This window comes from Mobula hypostoma, chromosome X1 (assembly GCF_963921235.1).
Source record: "Mobula hypostoma chromosome X1, sMobHyp1.1, whole genome shotgun sequence".
Taxonomy (NCBI): domain Eukaryota; kingdom Metazoa; phylum Chordata; class Chondrichthyes; order Myliobatiformes; family Myliobatidae; genus Mobula; species Mobula hypostoma.
Genome location: NC_086128.1, coordinates 12,708,603 through 12,732,510, shown reverse-complemented (window position 1 = coordinate 12,732,510; position 23,908 = coordinate 12,708,603). Strand labels below are relative to the sequence as shown.

General features: G+C 40.4%; 1 protein-coding gene across 7 annotated transcripts in view; it reads right to left on the bottom strand.

Moving 5' to 3' along the window:
- LOC134340570 (electroneutral sodium bicarbonate exchanger 1-like) overlaps nt 1–23,908 on the bottom strand; it is a 196,709-nt gene that overhangs the window by 79,629 nt on the left and 93,172 nt on the right. For all 7 annotated transcript variants that reach the window (XR_010016589.1, XM_063037967.1, XM_063037968.1 and 4 more), the window contains exons 4-6: nt 6,480–6,615; nt 5,804–5,964; nt 3,561–3,749 (exon numbers count right to left, since the gene is read on the bottom strand). Coding sequence is in view for 6 of the 7 variants with exons in the window: in XM_063037967.1 (XP_062894037.1) it covers nt 3,561–3,749; nt 5,804–5,964; nt 6,480–6,615 (486 nt within the window). In the remaining variant the exon portion in view is untranslated. The remainder of the gene's footprint in view (nt 1–3,560; nt 3,750–5,803; nt 5,965–6,479; nt 6,616–23,908) is intronic.

Genomic DNA, 23,908 nt, shown 5'->3' with positions numbered 1-23,908 from the left:
CCTTTTTCCTCCACCAAATCTGTTCCCAGGATGCAGCTTTCCTTTCCAGGACATCAGAGATAGAGTCCTTAACAGGGATAGAAGTCCTTCTTGTCCTCACCTACCATCCCATGAGTCTCCGCACCCAACACATTCTCTGCAACTTCCATCATCTCCAATGGGATCCTACCAAACACATCTTTACCTCCTCACCACTTTCTGCAGGGAACAGTCCCTGCGTGATTCCCCTGTCCATTCATCCCTCCTGGCATATATCCCTGTGAGAGAAATGTTACACCTGCCCATTCACCTCCTCCCTCACCTCAAACAGTCCTTCCAGGTGAGGCAACACTTTACATGCAAATTTGCTGGGGTCGTCTATTGTATCCAGTGCTCCCAATGCGGCCTCCTCTACATTGCTGAGACCTGACATAAATTGAGGGACTGCCTTGTCAAGCATCTCCACTCCATCCACCAAAAGTGAAATTTCCCAGCAGCCAACCATTTTAATTCCTATCCTCTTTCCTATTCCATCGTGTCAGTCCATGGCCTTCCCTTCTGTCGCGATGAGGCCACTGTCAGGTTGGAGGGGCAACACCTCATTCTGTCCAGTTAGCCTAATAGTAACATCAATTTCTCCTACTGTAATTTTTTGCCCCTTTTTTTGTTCTTTTTCTTTTCTCCTCCTCTCTTCTATTCCCCACTCTAGTCTCTTACCTCTTCTCACCTGCCTATCACCTCCCCCAACGCCCCTCATTCCCTTTCTCTCATGATCCACTTTTCTCTCTCCTATCAAATCCCTTCTTCTCAAGCCCTTTGCCTTTCCCACCCACCTGGCTTCACTTATCATCTTCTGAATTGCCCTCCTTCCCTTCCTCTCACCTTCTTATTCTGGCTTCTCCCCACTTCCTTTCTAGTCTTGATGAAGGGTCTGGGCCCGAAACATCGACTGTTTATTCCTCTCCAAAGATGCTGCCTGACCTGCTGAGTTCCTCCAGTGTTTTGTGTGTATTGCTCTGAATTTCCATCATCTGCAGAATTTCTTGTTTATGTTTTTACAATTCTGATATTAATGCTCTTGCATTTTTGGCAAGTGAAACATTGGATAGCTTCATTGTGTTTGATTGTGATTTTAAGGTTTTACATATTTACATTTTAGCATTGAAATCTATCTTTGTTTTAGATTCAGATTCCAGAGACAACAACGAATCAAATTTACACACACACACACACACACACACACACACACACACAGGTAGGATATTAGCTGTGTCAGTTCCATTAATTATGCCAATTCAGAGACAACTAGTGAACCAATCAAGTTAATGAGCTTGATAGCATCAACAATTCTTCATGCTTGGAGTGCAAGTTCCTACCAGAATAATCCTGGGAACAAATTTACACCCTGCCACTCATTTGCAAACAGTGTGGTTATATTAATGTGCTGAACCACAGGACATTTAACAGCTAAACAAAAGTATTAAAAAAAATTCCATCAGCATTTCCTGCAATATTTGCTCTTGATTCCCATTTCTGAGAATTGGAGTTTCAATAAGACAGTTATTAAAGTCATTGACTAAACAGTGCTAAGTGACACTGAACAATATCACTTTTTGAACATCACAATTGCATCTTAAAATACAATTACTTTTATCCAATACTCCAGTATCTTCATTTATCTATTTTGAGTACAGTAACTGTGTCAGGTGACAGTTTAATCTCAATATTTAGAATAAGCATTGACAGAAATGATTTCAACAATTTATCTTGATAACACTATTTAAATTAATCTAAATTAGCTTTAATTTGGAATCCATTGTGTACAATCAATCTTGTCTTCATAACTATATTTTGACTGACTTTGCTCCAATGTGAAAATGACAAATCCATTGATGCTGCCCCAATGAAACAGGGCTGTGATTTAACTTAACCCGAATATTCATAATGTTTATCCAATAAAATGCTCCAATTTAAATAACAAAAAATCAAGTTAGTCTGCTGGAAGGACTGAGCATGCATGCTCAGCAAACTTAAGGCTAACACTTGGACCCTTGTCACCTATGTCACCCCACTGCAAACCCATCTGCAGATGTATCAGAGGTCACAAGCTGGCTAAAGAATTTCAGTAGAAACTTTGTTAAATATCTCTCAGTGTCCCTTACAATATCTGTAAATACTTAAAAACAACAGAGCTCAAAAGCTTCAATATTCAACCTCACTGACTTGGCAGGCAAAATAAACCAATTTCCAGTGAGACACATTTACTGTTGCCAGTGCATTTAGATACACTGTAACTTAACGCTTTACAATAGGAAGGACATAATTGCCTTTTAGAGGCATTGCCTGCAATGGGAATAGAGGCAAATTTCAATACTTCTAGTTACTCTTGTTTGGGCAGAATTGTACTGATGACAAATATGGAAAATAAGCAGTGGAATAAATAGTTCCAAAAGAGCTTAATCTATCAATGTATTTGTATATCAGTAGATCACTCTCAAGGAAACCAGAGGAAATGCACGTATAAATCCATTTATTACCAACAGGTAATTATGACCCAACAGGTTAAGGTGACCTGTGAAGTATATCATATTTCATGCAAAGACATCTGTGAAAGTTGATTTTCAATTACAGGGTTTGTAGAACAGAGTAGTTAAGTTTTCTTGAGTAACACTATCTTACTATTTAATTTACCTTGTCAGTTTTGGCAGGCACAAATTAGTAGAAGTAATTTCTATTTAAATGGATAACTCTCAAAACCCTGGTGGTAGGGAACTTGTTACTAAATGAATGGATGCTGCAATGATTGGTGGAGCAGGTAGTGGATGAGAAACAAGGGAAGCAGTCTCCCTTCTCCTCCCCCTCACCTGCAGAGATGCCTGCAATGTTCCCTTTGCCTGCTCCCAAGGTATTAAGTAGATGAAGTATTCTCTCTAAAGTTTGGGGGACCTTTCTAACATAAAAGTGAGCAGCAAAATGAAGCATAGCAGGGATCAGGAGCAAAAGCCCAAAGTTCACAAGCTGGGAGTCACTCAAGAACCTGACCTCCACGTGAAGAATAATCAAGGCTCTGCCCTGATTTGAGATTGTAGGTAATCATAGATCTGAGGAAAAAGAATGGAGTTTGAATTGTGGCTCTTTAATTAGCAGTTTTAGGTACAGGATTAGTAAAACATGGTGGCTCTAAGTGAATGAGAGTTGACATTTATCTCACACAAGTTTAAAAATCTCAATTCAGTGTATTTTGTGTTGTTTTAATGTTGATGTTTAATTTGAGTTCTATGCTGGAAAAATACTGCTGGAACAAATGAAAATCCTGTTGAAAACACAGTTTGCAAAGTTTCAGAGATAACTAGATATCAGAACTTGCCCTACTCTGGTTTAAGACAATTTTCAACAGCACGGCACCTTCACTTTTGGGGAATTGTGCAAACAGTTTTCAGTTGGCTTTTTAAAAAATATAATGTATGTCACTTCCTTGTCTCGTACTCATTTATACCTAACCACTGAGTCACTCTCATACATGCTGTACTGAAACACTCAAGCTCAAAAGTTTTCATTTAGATTTAAAACCTTTTCCTTACCAGCTTTGTCCATGGAATGAGGTTCAGATTGCTTTTTCCCAACCTCAGCAAAAGATCTGACAATTGGAATGAGGTTGTTTCTTTTCTTCTCAATCTGATGGTGATGTTTTTTCAGAAGAGCTTCACGCACTTTCGCACGAATGTTTTCATCCAGTTCCATGGATGCTTCCTGATGATCAAGAATCATGTCTAAGGGGGGGGGGGGAAAGAGGGGGAAATCAGACATTGTCACACAAGTAAAAAAATTGCAATTGAAAGAGTCAATTTAGCTACCTTAAAACTTCCCATATAATAAAACAAATCCCATTTAATTGCCAAATATATAGAACAGATATTTGTATTATACATTTTCTTTAATATATTTGGAAAAATCATTTGGGAATTGCTTATCTGGAAGAACATTCACACCATGAAACCATTTAAATTCTTTTCTAAAAAAGACCTTTGGGGAAGTTGTGCACAAGAGAGCAGCCACGAGTCTGGCTATCACACATAAATGGCCACCAAGAAAAATAAAGAATGTAGTTCTAGAACGTTCCTCCAGTCCACCTTGCAATTTAAAATGAACTTAGAGGCCAGATTTACTGAGAAATCAGTTGAGATATAACATTAACCCATTAGTTATTTTTATTCACCTGTTGATAACAACAGCATTGTAAATGCAGATAATGCATAAAGCTGAGACTCTCTTGGTTGTCATCCTTAGTGGCCAAATGAAAATATAAAGATGGCTGATCCATGTGGCTGGCAAATGGTTTTTGATCTCACAATGATGACTGTTTCATATGAATACAATTTAGGCAATTCCTACCCAATACTAACAACAACAATACTGGAATGGACACATTGCAGATCAAGGTTTCCTGTGAACATTCTCCCTTAATGATATTAATGATGGAAATAGGAAATCAATTAACACAATGTTACCTAGGTAGATGAAAGGAATTTAATCATTCCCCAAACCGATTCCACCATGCCATCTGAACTTGCATTCTTCCATCCAACAGTATTAGGTAGTTTTGTTTTAAACACCCTTCCATTAATTTCATTCATTCATTTCCATAAGAGGCAAGATTATAGAAAAAAAACTTGAATTTAAAAAAGGTGGAGTACAGTGTCTGGCCCTTGGCTTTATACCCAGCTGTAGCTGATGCATGAAAAATAAGAATGCATTTGAATGGAGCCATTTCAAAAAGATGAGTGTTATTTTTTAATATTAATGTAATGTTTTAATTTGCAATTAGTTTCAAAGTGAATGTGGATTATTAATACTTTAAAAATGTTGGAAAAGTTTAAACAATTGCATCCTCCTCCACTTCATGAACAACTGAAGCAGTTAGGTCAAGGTCACCGAAAGCTACAAAATTATGGAAAAAGGAGGGGGCAAGAGCAGAGCAGGGTTTATTATGACACAGAACTTAAAGATGAATTTCAAGGCTCAGTTCATTTTTTTCAACCTACTCCTTTTGCTGGAATTCCCAAGTCTATCTTTCTATCATTTTTGTCCTTTCATTCGTGATAATGGCCTTCACTGGAAGCAGCAGCTCTTCAGATGAGGCTTGAAACTACTTTTTTTTCAAGCAAGTCTAATATGAAACTATGAAAACAAGTTTTATTGCATTTTCCTTTCTTTGCTCTTCGTAAATTAAATAAACACAGTTTAAGTCACCTTCACCTTTGTATTCCAATTACATGGTGACTCATGTTGTAGAGAAATGCTCATTGTTAAGGTTTCCATAGTAACACGAGATAGAAAAGTTGCACAGCAAAGTTGTTTAAGCCACAACTTGCTCATAAGACGACTTCTTTCCTAGCTTACCATATTTCACTTAGCAAAGTTATTATTGATATTTAACACCACCTTTACCCATTCATCTTCCATGATCACAGGCAATGAAATCAACAGTTGAGACAGATGAAAAGGAAATGAAATAATTAATCTCTTGCACCCAAAGACTAGTAACATGCTTAAATTAAAAACTGAGAACTACACAATCCATATAAGCCCCCATTGCTCCACTGAGGAAACCAAATTCAAATTAACCATGAGAAGCCAAAGTAAGCAAATACAGAGAATATGGGACTTTAGAACTGTGCACAATACAAATTAAAAGGTGTTAAGGGCATGTTAAATTAATGTTAGGAATGATAAAACTGACATAATGATTGACATTTTTTCACAATTTGTACTGCTAATATGACAAACTGTTTTGATGAAACCACTGTTCTTGCATTAGACGTACTTGCAATTTCTTGAATGCTGTTTGCTTGCATGTCCAGCAAAACTGTCCCATTAATGATACAACTCCTCAACTCGAACAGGCTGTGCAATGACAACGTGGCAACATACGGTTTACTCCAACGGTCTCCACCATCCTCAACATCTTCCTCAAATTTCAACCACCTGTCAAACCACAGAGCATGTCTGTTTGAATTGAATGCTAAGCTTTTGCAAAAACATTTGGAACCAAAAAGTTTACTGCTAAAACACAGCTGTTATGCAGACCATTGATTACATGGGTGGAGGAAGAGTGAATACATGAGTCAACCAGATACAAACATTGATTTCTGTATTTGTTTTTAGTATCCCAAGGCCACACAATAAGAGGTTTTCTAATTGACAACAGATCATGTTAACAGCTAAAACCTTTCTTCTGCTCTCATTCATATGGATGATTTAGTGTTTTCATGTGATCACATATTTGTGGGATAATAAATTACAGTTTATTGTAAGGAATTATAACAGACTAAAAAAGATGTGTCACTATAATTTGAGAAAGCTTTGTGACAACCAATTTGACAAATTAAATGGAGCTTCTTTTAGGCAAGTCTGTTGCTGATTACTCCTGGAATCGAACCCCATAAAACCTCTTACCTGCAAGATTTTCTCGGAATGAAAACATTACACAGTTCACAGACCTGGCAGTTTCCTTCCACTCGGCATCTTCACCACCTCGCATGCAGATTTCATCAAGCTCTGTAAAGAGTTCATGTGGAACGTGATCTTCATCATCTTCAGTTCCCAGAATGAACTGAACTCGCTGAGAAGGTGTGTCTAAAAAGCAAATGTAGCATAGCAGGTAATTAGACTGTAATTGGTTGCTTTTGACAATAAAGGACACATGTAATCACCATGAAGATCCTAGAAAGATTTTGAGATCATGTTGAATAGATTAAGGATTTCAGCAACTGCAGTGAAATAGCTCTGAGACTGCAGCTGTAGTTGCAAGAAAAAGTTGCGCCTCAGTGACTGTACCCTTACTGTAGTATGGAACTGGTCCGAGGGGATTCAAAACACAAACACTTGTTTTCCTTTCCTATGATATTTTTCTCCATTGACCAAGAGGAACAATTCCATGCCAGTTTCTCAGTAGTTGGCAGGATTTGTTTCTTCTACTAGTGCTCTGTGCTGCCTTTATTCCAGACAGATTATAGAACATAGAACAGTACAGCACCTTTGGCCCACAATGTTGTGTCAACCTTTATAAACCTACTCCACAATCAATCTCACCCCTCCTTCCTGTACAGCTGATAACCCTCCATATTTCTAACACCCATGTCCCTGTCTTTTAAATATCTCTATTGTATCAACCTCTACCACTCTACCACTACCACCCCTCGTAGAGAGTTCCACCTCCAACATCTCCCCTAAACTTTCCACCACTCACCTTAAAAGGATGTCCTCTGGTTTTGGCCATTATCACCCTGGGTAAAAGGTGCTGCTTGTCCACTATCTATGCCTCACAATCTTATATACTTCTATCAAGTTAGCCTGACATCAGTGGTGGGGAAAATGCTAGAGTCAGTTATCAAAGATGTGATAACAACACATTTGGAAAGTGGTGAAATCATCAAACGAAGTCAGCATGGATTTGTGAAAGGAAAATCATGTCTGACGAATCTCATAGAATTTTTTGAGGATGTAACTAGTAGAGTGGATAGGGGAGAACCAGTGGATGTGGTATATTTGGATTTTCAAAAGGCTTTTGACAAGGTCCCACACAGGAGATTAGTGTGCAAACTTAAAGCACACGGTATTGGGGGTAAGGTATTGATGTGGATAGAGAATTGGTTAGCAGACAGGAAGCAAAGAGTGGGAATAAACGGGACCTTTTCAGAATGGCAGGCGGTGACTAGTGGGGTACTGCAAGGCTCAGTGCTGGGACCCCAGTTGTTTACAATATATATTAATGACTTGGATGAGGGAATTAAATGCAGCATCTCCAAGTTTGCGGATGACACGAAGCTGGGTGGCAGTGTTAGCAATGAGGAGGATGCTAAGAGGATGCAGGGTGACTTGGATAGGTTGGGTGAGTGGGCAAATTCATGGCAGATGCAATTTAATGTGAATAAATGTGAAGTTATCCACTTTGGTGGCAAAAATAGGAGAACAGATTATTATCTGAATGGTGGCCGATTAGGAAAAGGGGAGGTGCAACGAGACCTAGGTGTCATTATACACCAGTCATTGAAAGTGGGCATGCAGGTACAGCAGGCGGTGAAAAAGGCGAATGGTATGCTGGCATTTATAGCGAGAGGATTCGAGTACAGGAGCAGGGAGGTACTACTGCAGTTGTACAAGGCCTTGGTGAGACCACATCTGGAGTATTGTGTGCAGTTTTGGTCCCTTAATCTGAGGAAAGACATCCTTGCCATAGAGGGAGTACAAAGAAGGTTCACCAGATTGATTCCTGGGATGGCAGGACTTTCATATGAAGAAAGACTGGATGAACTAGGCTTGTACTCGTTGGAATTTAGAAGATTGAGGGGGGATCTGATTGAAACGTATAAAATTCTAAAGGGATTGGACAGGCTAGATGCAGGAGGATTGTTCCCAATGTTGGGGAAGTCCAGAACAAGGGGTCACAGTTTAAGGATAAAGGGGAAGCCTTTTAGGACCGAGATTAGGAAAAACTTCTTCACACAGAGAGTGGTGAATCTGTGGAATTCTCTGCCACAGGAAACAGTTGATGCCAGTTCATTGGCTATATTTAAGAGGGAGTTAGATATGGTCCTTGTGACTAAAGGGATCAGGGGGTATGGAGAGAAAGCAGGTACAGGGTTCTGAGTTGGATGATCAGCCATGATCATACTGAATGGCGGTGCAGGCTCAAAGGGCTGAATGGCCTACTCCTGCACCTATTTTCTGTGTTTTCTATCTCATTCTCCGTCACTCCAAAGAGGAAAAAGCCCTAAGCTCACTCAACCTTTCCTAGTTGGCTATTAAGCAACAAGATCCATCCAGAATGTGTGTTAAGATCCTCAGGATACTGGACTCAGTGAATTGTGACACTACCAGAAACCTAACAATGCAGAATGCAACTGGAAACTGTATTTCCTCACTGGCAGACCCCGGTCAGTTTAGATGGGCAACATCTCCTCCACAGTCTCCATCAGCACAGGTACACCACGAGGCGGGGTGCTTAGCCCCCTACTCTACTCTGTTTACACTTATGACTGTGTGGCTAAGCACAACTCCAATGGCATATTCAAGTTTGCTGATAACACCACTGTTGTAGGCCAAATCTAAGGTGGTAAGGAATATATAAGGAGGGAGGTTGAAAATCTGGCTGAGTGGTGCCACAACAGTAACCTCTCACTCAACGTCAGCAAATCCAAAGATTTAGTTATTGACTACAGGAGGAGGAAATCAGAAGTCCATGAGCCAGTCCTCATCAGGGGATCAGAGGTGGAGAGGGTCAGCAACTTTAAATTCCTTGGCGTTATCATTTCAGAGGATCTGTCCTGGGTCCAGCACACAAGTGCTATTATAAAAGAAAATAGGCATGCAGTGCCTCTACTTTCTTAGAAGTTTGCGCAGATTTGGCACATCATCTAAAACTTTGGCAAATTTCTATAGATGCACAGTGGAGAATATACCAGCTGGCTGCATTACAGCCTGGTAAGGAAACATCAATGCCTTTGAACAGAAAAGCCTAGAAAAAGTAATGGATGCAGTCCAGCCTTCACCACCATTGAGCAACAAGGAACCCTGTCACAGGAAAGCAATATCCATCATCAAGAACCTCACCCCCGCCCCCACCGGCCCCCACCCAGGTCATGCTCTTGTCTCACTACTGCCATCAGGAAGGTGGTACAGGAGCATAAGGTCCCACACCACCAGGTTCAGGAATAGTTATTACCCCGCAACCATCTGGCTCTTAAACCAGAGGGAACTTCACTCAACCAACATCGAACTGTTCCGACAGCCTATGGACTTACTTTCAAGGTCTGTTCATCTCATGTTCTCAATATTTATTGCTTACTTATTATTAGGTTTGTTGTCTTTTACATATTGGTTGTTTGTCTGTCTTGTGTGCAGTCTTTCATTGATTCTATTATAGTTATTGGATTTATTAAGTATGCCTGCAAAAAAGTGAATCTCAGGGTTGTATATGGTGACACATATGTACTTTGATAATAAATTTACTTTGAACTTGTTTGACCTTCCACTGTGTGTATCCTTCAAGAAAAGTTTTAATGTGTGAAATACAACTGAATTAAAAGGTCACTTATACAACCACTTACTGCCACAGATATTTGTTTACCTGCTTTTATTCCAACAAAACAAACCCACAGGTGGTTTTAGCTTGGGACAGAAGACATCTGAATTTCCATCAAGAATGAAATTTAGACCAATTTACCCCTCCTTTTAAGCACAAGTGTTACAGAAGCCATTTTACACAAATTTTAATATTGATAGTGATCAGTATCCACACATTGGGAAATTAGACGAAGCACTTGTGAGCACAATTCATCTTAACATGCCTTGTATTTCTGCAGCATCATTCATGCATGCAATGACTTTATCCAGTGCACGATATTCCTGCCTTATCAATAGAATTTGAAGCAATAACATGCAACTCATTGGCTTTCATGTATAAACCCTAGTAAAGTGACTGACAAATCCTACAACAAATCAGTGAGATGATGTGATTTCAAGGATTCAGGCAGGGGCATTGATGTATCATAGCTTGCATTTCCTGCATTAGTTTTCAATGCTGTACATGTTACAATATCACATATTGCAAATTTTCATAATCATGTAGAGCACAGAAATGCTGCAGTCTCTGCTTGAATAACGAAAGCCATGCCTAGAAATTTCCTGGGGACACTCAATATTACAACAGAGTACAGCACAGTACAGGCCTTTCACCCACAATATTGTACCAACCTTTCAACCTACTCCAAGATCAATCTAATCCTTCCCTCCCACATAGCCTCCATTTTTCTTTTATTCATGTTCTTATCTGAGTGTTTTAAATATCCCCAATGCATTTGACTCTTCCACCTACCCTGGCAGTACATCCCACGCACCAACCACCGTGCAAATAAAACCAACCTCTAACATCTTCCTCTTACCCCACCCTTTATAAGCATGGTACAATCAAACTTTTATAGAGCTGCAACTTTACTTCACAGATCTTAAACTCAATCCCCCAACTAATGAAGGACAACACACCACACGTCTTCTTAACCACCCTTTCAACTTGTAAGTCAATTACGATAAATCTATGGACAGGAGAACCCCGAGATCCCCGTTCCTCCACACCGCTAAGAATCCTGTCATTAACCTTGTATTCTGCCTTCATGTTTGACCTTCTAAAGTGAATCACTTCACACTTTTCAGGATTGAACACCATCTGCCACTTCTCTGTCCAGTTCTGCACCATATCAATGTCCTGTTGTAACCAACAACCTTCTACAATATACACTACACCACCAATCTTCATGCAATCTGCAAACTTACTAACAACCCCTCCCCCCCCCACTTCCTCAAAATCATTATAATATCACAAAGAGCAGGGGTTGCAGAAAAGATCCCTGTAAAACACCACTGGTTACTGATTTCCAGGCAGAATATGCTCCATCAACTGCTACTCTCTGTCTTCTGTGGGCAGCCAATTCCAAATCCACACAGCCAGGTTTCCCTGGATCCCATGCCTCTTCACTTTCTAAATGAATCTACCATGAGGAACTTTGTCAAATGCCTTACTAAAATCGATTTACACCACAGCCACTTCTCTACCTCCAATTTGTTTTCTTGCTGCGTCAAGGAATTCAATCAGGCTTGTGAAACACAACCTGCCCCTCACAAAGCCATGATCTCTATCTCTAATCCCTAAGCTTCTCCGTATGCTCATGAATCCTGTCTCTAAGAATCCTCTCCAATAATTTGCCCACTACTGATGTAAAACTCACTGGTCTACAATTCCCAAGATTATCCCTATTATCTTTCTTGAACAAAGGAATTTTTGCCACCCTTTACAATCTTCTGGCACTACTCTTGTGGCCAGTGAGGATGCAGAGGTAATCACCAAAGGTACAGTAATCCCTTCTCTTACTTCCCATAGCAACTTGGGGGGATATCTTATCTGGCCATGGAGACTTAATTATCCCAATGTTTTTTCAAGTTTCTATAGGCTGATCCATTGGAAAAAAGAATGCATATTTAACTGGGAAGAAACCACCCTTTTGAAAAAGCAGGCAAAATTTTACCCATATTTGCACTTTTTAATGTAGTAACCATTTAACACACCAGCTAAGGCAAAATCCAATTTCTAGGCTATGGTGCATAATCACAAGTGGCTCTAGGCTGCAACAGCTTAACTGACTGCATGGCATCAACAGGAACACTAACGAGATATGCCCAGAAAGGGCAACAGATGGCATTCCATGGATCTCTGCAATATGCAAGATTGTGGCTCAGCTCTGCTTGCAAACAGTATGTAGTGTGATGTGACACAACGAAAAGTAAGGTGAGAGCTACCCAACCTCCTCAGACCAATGCAAGATTCTGTGGAAGCCAAGAGTTTCCAACATGTTGGGTATCTATGTTGAATTCATGCTCAGCTTTGGACAGAATGGTCACCATGCCCTGCGCACATTCTGATTCAGATGCTTCATTCTTTGAGCCATTATGCACAAACTCATTGGCTGCCTGACTGCCTAGTATGTCTATCTTTTCCTGGTGTCTACCAATTTGTTTTCCTTGGTATGATAGCTCTTCAAAGTCAATATGCAGGATCTCTGAAACAGAGCTAAAACATTATCTTGTCCACAGACAAGCTGATGCCTCTGGCTGGTTTCCATCCTATTTCCTGCAATCAAGAAAAATAATTCACCATGCATCTTCTGCCAGTCTTTTAGCTGATGGGTCAGATCGAGTGATAATGCATCTTCAGGAAAACTAAACTCCTGTTCCTGAAGTTGCACATGGGGTAACATATCTTCAGCATCTGCAATGAAAGAGAAGGCCATGGTTAGTCTTTTTTTTAAAACAAAGAATGGAGAGTGAAGGGGCTGTTCGTAGCAGCTGCCAGTCTGGTAATGCAAAGTGCAAGGCAACATAGAAGAAAGACTGCAAGAGTGTGTAGAAATCCTACACAATGTTTCTTCCAGCACTGCCACTCACCGTGGCCATGAATCTCATCTGCCTCTATGATGGCCTTTCTTTCATGGTGGGGATGATGCACTAGCAGACTTGGTCTCCTCTGGATAGGTTCCCCTGTCAAAAATTATGGTGCATTAAGTGGTATCCTTAGAGGTTAGAAATGGTGCACATTTCTGTCATGTATTCCATAATGTGCAGTACAAGATGAGAGTAAAGGGATATATAATTGAATTCTAATTCTCATTTTGTAAGGTGTTAAATTGGTGCTGTCAATTCTTTGTGAATAGTTCTGGAACAGCGACGCAAACACTGCAGTTGCTGGAAATCTGAAAAAAAAAGAATGACAGAAATACTCAGCAGATCATGCAGCATCTGTGGAGAAAGAAAAACTGAGTTAACACCAGAAGTAAAACAGATGCTGGTTTTGCCCGAACAGGTTGCGGTCAAAAAACAATTACTGTTTCAGGTTCAGGGCCTTTCAGAAATGGCCAGTTCTTATGCAAACAAGAAAGGCTGCAGTTACCCAAAATTGTTGAGTTCCAAGGGCTTCAGCATGCCAAAGCAGCAAATGTGCATGTTTTTCCTTCATCTCTGTCCTCATTTCTCCCCTCTGCCAAACAAATCAGCTGATTTAAACACATTCAACACCCTCTTAAACAGCACTGACATGTGTTACTAGAACAACTGTGGTCCATTCTCTCTACCTTCTCCATCTCTGCAACTTAAAATACACATGTTTCATCAATTCTACAGACTTTTGAAAGGTCACCAACTTGGAACATTAACTCTTGCTCTACGGATATTACCTGACATGTTGAGCACTTTCTCTTTATACAAGAATGCAGAGAATTGAAGTTTACATCAGTGGTATGAGTGGGTAATGAACAACGTAGGCTAGATGACAAGGAGATAGCATTGCCAAAATTTTTATATGTGTTTCAGGCATTACCAATTTTTGTTCCAAAATCTTTCTTTGATAAAGTTGACTCTAAAATTTCTTCATTTATTTGGCAGAATAAGAATCTGAGACTGGGTAAAATACATTTACAGAAAGCTAAGAGAGATGGAGGTTTAGCATTACCTAACTTTAGATTCTATTATTGGGCTATTAATATTCGACATATGAAATTTTGGTTACTTGATCAGGATATACTATAAATGGGTAGCATTGGAACTACAATCTGTTCAGGGTTATACACTTGGCTCTATTTTAGGTTCCTCTCTCCCTTTTGATTCGAAACGCCTTAAGCAGGTCTTTAACCCGATAGTTAAATATGCTTTGCGCATTTGGTTCAATTCAGAAAATTTTTTGATCTTAATCAATTCGGGTTAGCGATTCCTATTTTAGGTAACATATTTTTTCCTCCCTCTTTTACGGATCGCGCTTTTCAAACCTGGAAGACTAAGGGTATTTTACGGTTTTTGGATTTATTTTTAGATGGTTCCCTTATGTCTTTTGAACAATTATCTAATAAATATAATTTATCAAGAATACATTTTTTTTAGATATTTATAAGTTAGAAATTTCCTAAGTACTATACTTTCTCCCTTTCCAATGCTTCCTCCTACATATATTTTAGATTCGATAATTAACCTCAATCCATGTCAGAAAGGTGCATCGGCTATGATTTATAATATTATTATGAAACTTAGGAAAGCTCCATTTGATAAGATTAGGGTAGATTGGGAACAGGAATTGGGGCTTACCATTTCTGTGGATGATTGGGGGCAGATTTTACAATTAGTTAATACTTCCTCTATTTGTGCTAAACATTCCCTAATTCAATTTAAAGTGGTTCATAGAGCACATATGTCCAAAGATAAGTTAGCGCGTTTTTACTTGCATATTAATCCTTTTTGTGATAGATGTTCGGGGCAGATAGCCTCTTTAACTCATATGTTTTGGTCTTGTCCTACTTTGGAAACTTTTTGGAGAGATATTTTTAATATTATTTCTAAGGTATTAAATATAGATATCTCTCCTCACCCTATTACTGCTATCTTTGGACTTCCCAAAATTTCTAGTAATCTTTCCCCTTCAGCCCGTAGAATGATCGCATTTCTTACTTTAATGGCGAAAAGATGTATTTTACAACATTGGAAAGAGCTTAATGCTCCAACTACCTTTTTTTGGTTCTCTCAGACGATTTTATGTTTGAATCTGGAGAAAATTAGAAGTAACCTTTATGATTCTTCATTTAAATTTGAACAGATTTGGGGACCTTTTATTCGATACTTTCATTTAATGTAATACATACCCTTCTTGTTTTTTTTCACTGTTTTGAATGGAGGTCGGGATTGAGGACGTGATTTTAAGTTTAACTCTGTTTGGTTTCAAGTTAGCCCATTGCTTTGCTTTGCTTTTAGTTAGTTGCATGGTGGGTTTTTTTTTGGGGTTTTTTTTCTTCTTTTTTTTCCATTGATATATATATAAAATTTAGTATACTATTATGTTATCTTGGTTTTTTATGTTTAAATTACATTGTTTGTAGTATTTTTTTTGGTATTGATACCTTCTGGAATTTTATTATATTTTAACATTGTATTAATGTTTATATGGTTTACCTTTTTGTATACTTATTCAATAAAAAGATTTAAAAAGAAAGAAAAGAGATAGCATTAAGCATGGTGGCAGGGACTGTGGAAAAGTGAAGGGGCTGCCCATTGACACAGCTATTAGAGTTCAGCAACCCAGGTTCAAGCTTGACCTTGGGCACTGTCTGCATGTAGCCCTCCCCATGCCATGGAATTTTCCTCAGGTGCTTTAAGTTTCTTCCCATATTCTGAAAATGAAGAATGAGAGTGGAAAGGGAGGAATGTGATCTCCTTCCCCCTTCCTCCTCCTGATCAAGCCCTCCAAAGGCTGCCTCAGAACCAGAGTGCTCTTGCAACACCTTACATTGCCATTTTTTATTCCCGCTCTCTGCAGAGTAAACCTCCTTTTATAAGGTCAACTCTGCTTTTAAGTGGCCACAGGGGAGCCAAATTTCCCAGTTCCCCCAAAATGAATAGCTTGGGTTGTGGTGGATGCAAACCTAATTCAAGTTCAAGTTTACTGTCATTTAACTGTACATATACAGTGCCTTGTAAAAGTATTTTGCCCCCAACACTTAGTTCACATAAAAATGAGTATTACAACCAGAGGTTTTGAGCAATTTCACTGAGAGTTTTTATTTGTGAATCATATGCTCCTTCTCAAAACAACAGAGAAACTTGTAATGCATGAAAAAATTGCTCAATTTGTGTCAGGTTAGTTGGGGAATGGTGGCAGACAGCAGTCTTGAGGTCTTGCCAGAGACGTTTGATCGGTTTAAAACATAGAAACAGAGAAAACCTTCAGCACATTACAGGCCCTTCAGCCCACAAAGCTGTGTCGAACATGTATTTACTTTAGAAATTACCTAGGGTTATCCCTAGCCCTCTATTTTTCTAAGCTCCATGTACCTATCCAAGACTCTCTTAAAAGACCCTATTGTATCCGCCTTCACCACTGTTGCCAGCAGCCCATTCCACACACTCACCACTCTGTGTAAAAAAAAAACAAACAAACAAACAAACTTACCCCTAACATCTCCTCTGTACCTACTTCTAAGCACCTTAAAACTGTACCCCCTTGTGTTAGCTATTTCAGCCCTGGGAAAGGTCTCTGACTATCCACACGATCAATGCCTCTCATCAGGTAAGGTCTAAGGTTAGGTCTCTGACTGGGCCACTCAAGGACATCAATTTTCTTCATTTGAAACTGTAATATGGTTGCTCTGACAGTGTGCTTTGTGCTGTTGCCGTGCTGAAAGACAGACGTCCTCCCCAGTTTAAGATTTCTGGCAGAAGCTAGCAGGTTTTTATCCAGGATCTCTGTATTTAGCAACATCTATCTTCCCATCAATCCTGACCAGATTTCCAATGCCTGCTGCTGAAAAGCACCCCCATTGCATGATGCCACCTCCACCATTCTTTACAGTAGGGGGAGTGTTACCTGGCTGATGTGCAGTATTAGACTTGCGCCAGACGTACGTACAGCTTAGTGTTGAAGCCAAAAAGCTCCACTTTAGTTTTATGGTCACATGAGACTATTTTCCATGTCTTTACAAACTCTTCTAAGTGATGCTTTTCAAAGTCTTTACAGGCAAGGATGTGCTTTTCAAAAAAAAACAAAGCCAGGGCTTTTTCCTTGTCACTCTTCCATAAATACCTTTTTTATGCAAAGCCATGAACTTCATCTCCAGTTGAAGCCACTGACTTCTTCAGCTCACTCAGAGTGACTGTTGGTGCCACAGTAGCCTCTCTTAAAAGTGCCATTTTAAGCTTAGAGGTGTGGCTGTGGTTTCATATTTTTTCCACTCCCCCCCCGCCACAATGGACTGCACTGAGCTCCAAGATGTGTTCAGTGCATTTAAGATGGTCTTGTACCCTTCCCCAGATTTGTGCTTCTCTATTATCATTTCCCTGACCTGCCTTGAATGCTCTTCATTTTGGTTTGCTCGGTTGAAAATCTACCATACTTTACTTTTACTTTACTTTACTTTATACTTTATTGTCACCAAACAATTGATACTAGAACGTACAATCATCACAACGATATTTGATTCTGCGCTTTGCATTCCCTGGAGTACAAATCGATAGTAAATAGAGTTTAACAGTCGCGATGTAATGATGCAGCTCTATAAAACCCTGGTTAGGCCACACTTGGAGTACTGTGTCCAATTCTGGTCATCTCACTATAGGAAGGATGTGGAAGCATTGGAAAGGGTACAGAGGAGATTTACCAGGATGCTGCCTGGTTTAGAGAGTATGCATTATGATCAGAGATTAAGGGAGCTAGGGCTTTACTCTTTGGAGAGAAGGAGGATGAGAGGAGACATGATAGAGGTATACAAGATATTAAGAGGAATAGATAGAGTAGATAGCCAGCGCCTCTTCCCCAGGGCACCACTGCTCAATACAAGAGGACATGGCTTTAAGGTAAGGGGTGGGAAGTTCAAGGCGGATATTAGAGGAAGGTTTTTTACTCAGAGAGTGGTTGGTGCGTGGAATGCACTGCCTGAGTCAGTGGTGGAGGCAGATACACTCGTGAAGTTTAAGAGACTACTAGACAGGTATATGGAAGAATTTAAGGTAGGGGATTATATGGGAGGCAGGGTTTGAGGGGCGGCACAACAGTGTGGGCTGAAGGGCCTGTAATGTGCTGTACTATTCTATGTTCTATATTAAAAATTTAAAATTATAAATCATAAATAGAAAATAGAAAAAGGAAAATAAGGTAGTGCAAAAAATAAAAACGAGAGGCAGGTCCGGATATTTGGAGGGTACGGCCCAGATCCGGGTCAGGATCCGTTCAGCAGTCTCATCACAGTTGGAAAGAAGCTGTTCCTAAATCTGGCCATACGAGTCTTCAAGCTCCTGAGCCTTCTCCCAGAGGGAAGAGGGACGAAAACTGTGTTGGCTGGGTGGGTCGTGTCCTTGATTATCCTGGCAGCACTGCTCTGACAGCGTGAGGTGTAAAGTGAGTCCAAGGACGGAAGATTGGTTTGTGTGATGTGCTGGGCTGTGTTCACGATCTTCTGCAGCTTCTTCTGGTCTTGGACAGGACAACTTCCATACCAGGTTGTGATGCACCCTACAAGAATGCTCTCTATGGTGCATCTATAAAAATTAGTGAGGGTTTTAGGGGACAGGCCAAATTTCTTTAACTTTCCTCAGGAAGTAAAGGCGCTGGAGGGCCTTCTTGGCAGTGAACTCTGCTTTGTTGGACCAAGTCAGGTCATTTGTGATATTGACCTCGAGGAACTTAAAGCTTTTGACCTGTTCCACTTGTGCACCACCGATGTAAATTGGGTCGTGCGGTCCGCTACTCCTTCTGAAGTCAACAACTAATTCCTTCGCCTTGCTGACGTTGAGGGATAGGTTATTGTCTTCGCACCATGCCACCAGGTTCTTAATTTCCTCTCTGTACTCAAACTCATTGTTATCCAAGATACGGCCTACAATTGTGGTGTCATCAGCAAATTTATATATTGAGTTTGATGGAAACTTGGGTGTACAGTGAGTACAGCAGGGGGCTGAGTACACAGCCTTGTGGGGCACCGGTGTTCAGAGTGATTGTAGAGAAGAGCTTGTCCCCTATTTTTACAGCCTGGGTCCTGTCTGTGAGGAAGTTGAAGATCCAGCTGCAGATCTGAGTGCTAAGGCCCAGGTTCCGGAGCTTAGGAATCAGTTTATTTGGAATGATGGTATTAAAGGCAGAGCTATAGTCAATGAAAAGGAGCCTTACATATGCATCTTTATTCTCCAGGTGCTCTAAGGAGGAATGTAGGGCCAGAGAGATGGCGTCTGCCGTTGACCTGTTCCTCCAGTAGGCAAATTGCAAAGTGTCGAAGTTGACCGGTAGGCTGTGGTTCATGTGTCTGTAACCAATCTCTTGAAGCACTTCATAGCAATTGATGTCAGAGCCACGGGTCGATAGTCATTCAGGCATGCCACCTTGCTCTTCTTCGGCACTGGGATTATTGTTGCCTTCTTAAAACACAAGGGGATCTTAGACTGAAGCAAGGAGCAGTTGAAGATGTCATCAAACATTCCAGCTAGCTCGCTTGCACAGGCCCGGAGAACCCATCCCGGGATGCCATCTGGGCCCGTCGCCTTCCTTGGATTTATCTTCAGGAAGGTCTTTCTAACGTCCTCCTCGGTGACGATGAATCTCAATGCCACCAGGTCCGGTTAATCCGGAGGGAGCGGGACGCTCCTATTCTGTTTGAATCATACTGATGGATTTTACAGAGAGAGGTGATCCTCCAAATTTTCTGCATCAACAAATTGGGTGAGTTGATAAGGTAATACATATACTACACCTGAGGAATGTTAGTGTGAATGCAATTACAAAGGAGATAAATACTTTTTCAGGTCCACAATTTTGGTTTTCAATTTTTAGTAAATTTTTGACAGGTTTTGTCATTTTTCTTTTGATTTAACATGATGCAGTTTTGTAGATCAATTCAAAAAAATCCTACGTCAATACATTTTAAATTTACAAAATGAGACAGTAAAATGTGAAAATAGTTATGAGTCTGAATACTTTTCAAGGCACTGTACAACCAAATGAAACAACGTTCTTCTGGACCATGGTGCACCCACGATACATAACCATATCAAACGCACATGAAACAAAATATTACCACAAATTAGTAAGAAATAATTCAAAATGCATGTGAAATGCATAGCACAAGTAAACTGCTCGCTGTCCTAATGATGAGGCCTAGGTGGTGGCAGGGCATTCATTAGGTCTTACAGCCTGAGGGAAGAAGCTGTTCCCAGGCTGGTGGTCCTAATCCTGATGCTCCTCTACCACCCCCCGATGGGTGGTAGGGATCCTCAACAATGCTTTGGGCCCTTTATATACAAAAGCTCCATGTAAATGTCACAAATAGGGGCGAGAGGGACTGTGGTGTTCCACTTAGCGGTTTTTACTGTCCTCTGTAAGGTCTTGCAGTCTTCAGTACCACACAATGATGCAGACAGACAGGACAGTCTTGATGGTGCTCCTGTAGAAAGGAGTTAGAATGGGGGTGGGTAGCCTTGCATATCTTAATCTCCTCAGAAAGTATGGACACTGCTGTGCCTTCTTGACTAATGAGGTGGTGTGGTGACTACAGTTACAGATCCTACAACCCACCTGGGTTGTAGGGGTGCTGTATAGATAGGCGCTGCACCAGTTGCCTCCATCTCTCACAGTTGTGGACGAGAGCCCAGGTTGTGGCAAAGCTTTCTCTGGTACAATATGCAATGCTGTTTGTCCATTTCTTCCTCTGTCTGTCCCCATTTTCCCCCTGCACCATTCCCTGAAGAATGGTCTTTGAGAGTCCACTTGATCTTGTTATGTGGCCTTTCCAGCTGTTTCCTCTTCTTTACTGTGGACAGTAGATCTTAGTAGTGTCTCATGTGCTGGGTGATGGTTCTTCATACTTCGTCGTTTGAGACATGGTCTGTATAGGAAATGCCAAGGACCCTTCTGAAGCATCTTATTTCTACTGCCTGGACCTTCTTTTGCAGTTCTGCTGTCAAAGTCCATGATTCGCATGCATACCAGCATGGCGGGTCCAGGTTAAATCAGCTGATATGTGCACACTAAGAACTTTGTGCTCTTCACTTTCTCCACAGCAGAGCCATGGAACACCTTCCTGAAGTCCACAATGATCTCTTTTGTCTTCTCCACATTGAGACTCAGATTGTTGTTCTCACACCATTTGACAACCTCTTTACCTCCTCTCTGTATGCTGACTCATCATTGTTGCCAATGAGGCCAACCACTGTTGTACCATCAGTGAACTCAATGAGGTTTGAGCTAGATCTAGCAGAGCAGTCATGAGTCAGCAGCATGAGCAGTAGTGGGCAGAGCAGACAGCCCTGGAAAGGGAGCACCAGTATTGATGGAGCTTGAGATGTTGCTACCAACTCAGACCAACTGGGATCTTTCCATCAAGAAGTCGAAGATCCAGTTACAGAGATGGGTGTTGAGTCCCAACAAAAACAGTTTACCCACCAGCTTCTGAGGGATAATTGTGTTAAAAACAGAGCTGAACAACATCCTGGAATATGAGGCATTGTTTTCTAGGTGGGACAGGATGGAGTGGAGGGCTGGGGAAATGGCATTATCAGTGGACCTATTTGAGTGATAGGTGAGCTTGAAAGGGTTCAATATAGCTGGAAGATGGGATTTGACACAATCCATTACATGCTGTTCAATGCACTTCATGATTGTTGAAGTCAGTACCATTGGGCGGTAATTATTTAGGGCAGTTACTGTCGCAGTCTTGGACACTGGAATGATGATAGCTAGCTACCTTGAAGCCTGCAGAGACAGTGGACAGTGACAGAGAGATGTTCAAGATGTCCATTAAGACCTCTGTTAGCTGGGCTGCACAATCCCTCAGCACCCAACCAGGAATGTTGTCCAAGTAATGAGCTAACAGCAATAGTTTAAATTGGAGCATGAACACACCTCTTAAGCACTGATATTGTGGACTGATTTTATTTTTTTACTCCAATTCTCTGGATTAGGACCAGTGGGGAGGTAATGTCCTCTTCCATCAGACATTCCTTAGGGATATTGTAACAATTTGCTTACTTGACAGTGTGATTGCGAAATCAGTATTAACTGAAATTCCATTGGTGAGAAAAGTTGGATAATTAACTGAAATGAGGCAAAACACTTATTAATTTCTTTTCAACCATCTATACAACCTTACTTTGAATAAATGATATGGCTTCTGTTTCAAATGCTAAATGCATATCACTCTCCAACAAGGTTTGCCTCCTACAAGTGCAGAATGACCTGCTTAGTATTTGCAACATTTTCTTTTTTAAGATTTCCAGCATCTACATTTTTAAAACTTTTGATGTCTTAAATAGTCTTGCATTTAATCTTGCAAAAAAAAAAATTGTACTGTAATACAAGTTGTGGAAATACTGAGCTGTGGCAGTTTCTTGAGGGGCACAGGGAAATATAAAATTACAGCAATCAACCTACCTGCACGATTTCTCAACATGGCTGGGAGTCAAGAGTCAGAGCTACACAGCTCCGAAGTTGGTCCTTGGGCTCAACTCATTCAAACCTATCTGTACTAATTCCATTTGCTCACATTAGGCCTTTATCCTTCTGTTCCTTTCCTATCTGTGTACCTGCCCAAATGCTGTTTTTTTAAAAAAAAATTGCAGTTGTACCCACCTCCAACATTTCCTCTGGCAGCTCATTCCATATTTCCACCATTCTCTGCATAGAAAAAGTTTGCACCTCAGATAGGTCTCACCTAAACCCATGCCCTCTATTTTCGGCCTTTCTCACCGAAAAAGACCTTCTATCCAACCCACATTCCTCAATTATACTAACCTCAATAAAAGGTTACCTATTAGCCCCTTACATTCCAGTGAGAATAAACCCAATTTAAACAAATTTCTCCTTGTAACTAAAGCCCTCCATTCCAGACAAAATCCTGGTGAATTTCTTGTGCGCAATATTGCGACCACATCCTTCCTGTAATATGGCAATTAGAACTGTACACCACACTCCAAAAGTGGCCTGACCAATGATTTGTACAGCTGCTAACATCCCATTTCTTATACTCAAATAGGAGCTTCTAAAGCAACCTTTTCAAAAGGTATCTCTACTTCAGTTAGTGAGCCTCAATCAGATGATCTTAAATGCACATATGGAGACAGCCACAGGAGTGGACAGCCCATTTCTGATAGATGATTGGAAATTGCAAAGATAGGCAAATATCAAGAGAAAACAACAAGGCAGTCAGGATCCCCTTCTCCTTTTCCCAAAGAAAGCAAACAAGCTTACCTGGAACATCAGATCCAGAGAAGACCATGGTAGTCTTCAGGTGGACACTCAAACAGCAGCTCAAACACTGCCTTCAACTTCGACTTGTCAATATTTTTGTTTTATAATGAAGGGAAAATAGAAACCTCAAAGGACTCACTTTTAAAAATAAAGTAGTTTATGAAGCATAACTATTGACAACATATAGCATTTCATAATGTCAAAATGTTTTGCTTTTAAAATTTGGCTTTCAAAATGCAGAGATGATTGAACAATCACATTTGTATGCAGACATACTAGAATATGTTCAGTCAGTAACATTACTAGAGCTTCCAAGGATTTAAAAACCTAGAAATTGACAAAAATATTGTAGCAGATTGAACTGAGCCTGAAGAATTAAGTCCATAAGATATAGGTGCAGAATTAAGCCAGTTGACCCGAAGTTTTCTCTGCCATTCCATCATGGCTGATTTATTATCCCCCTCAACCCCTTTCTTCTGCCTTCTCCCCTTAACCTTTGACTCTCTTTCTAATCAAGACCTATCAACCTCCAGTTTAAATATACCCAATGACTTGGACCTACAGCTATCTGTAGTAACGAATTCCACAGAGTCACCATTTCCTGGCTAAAGAAAT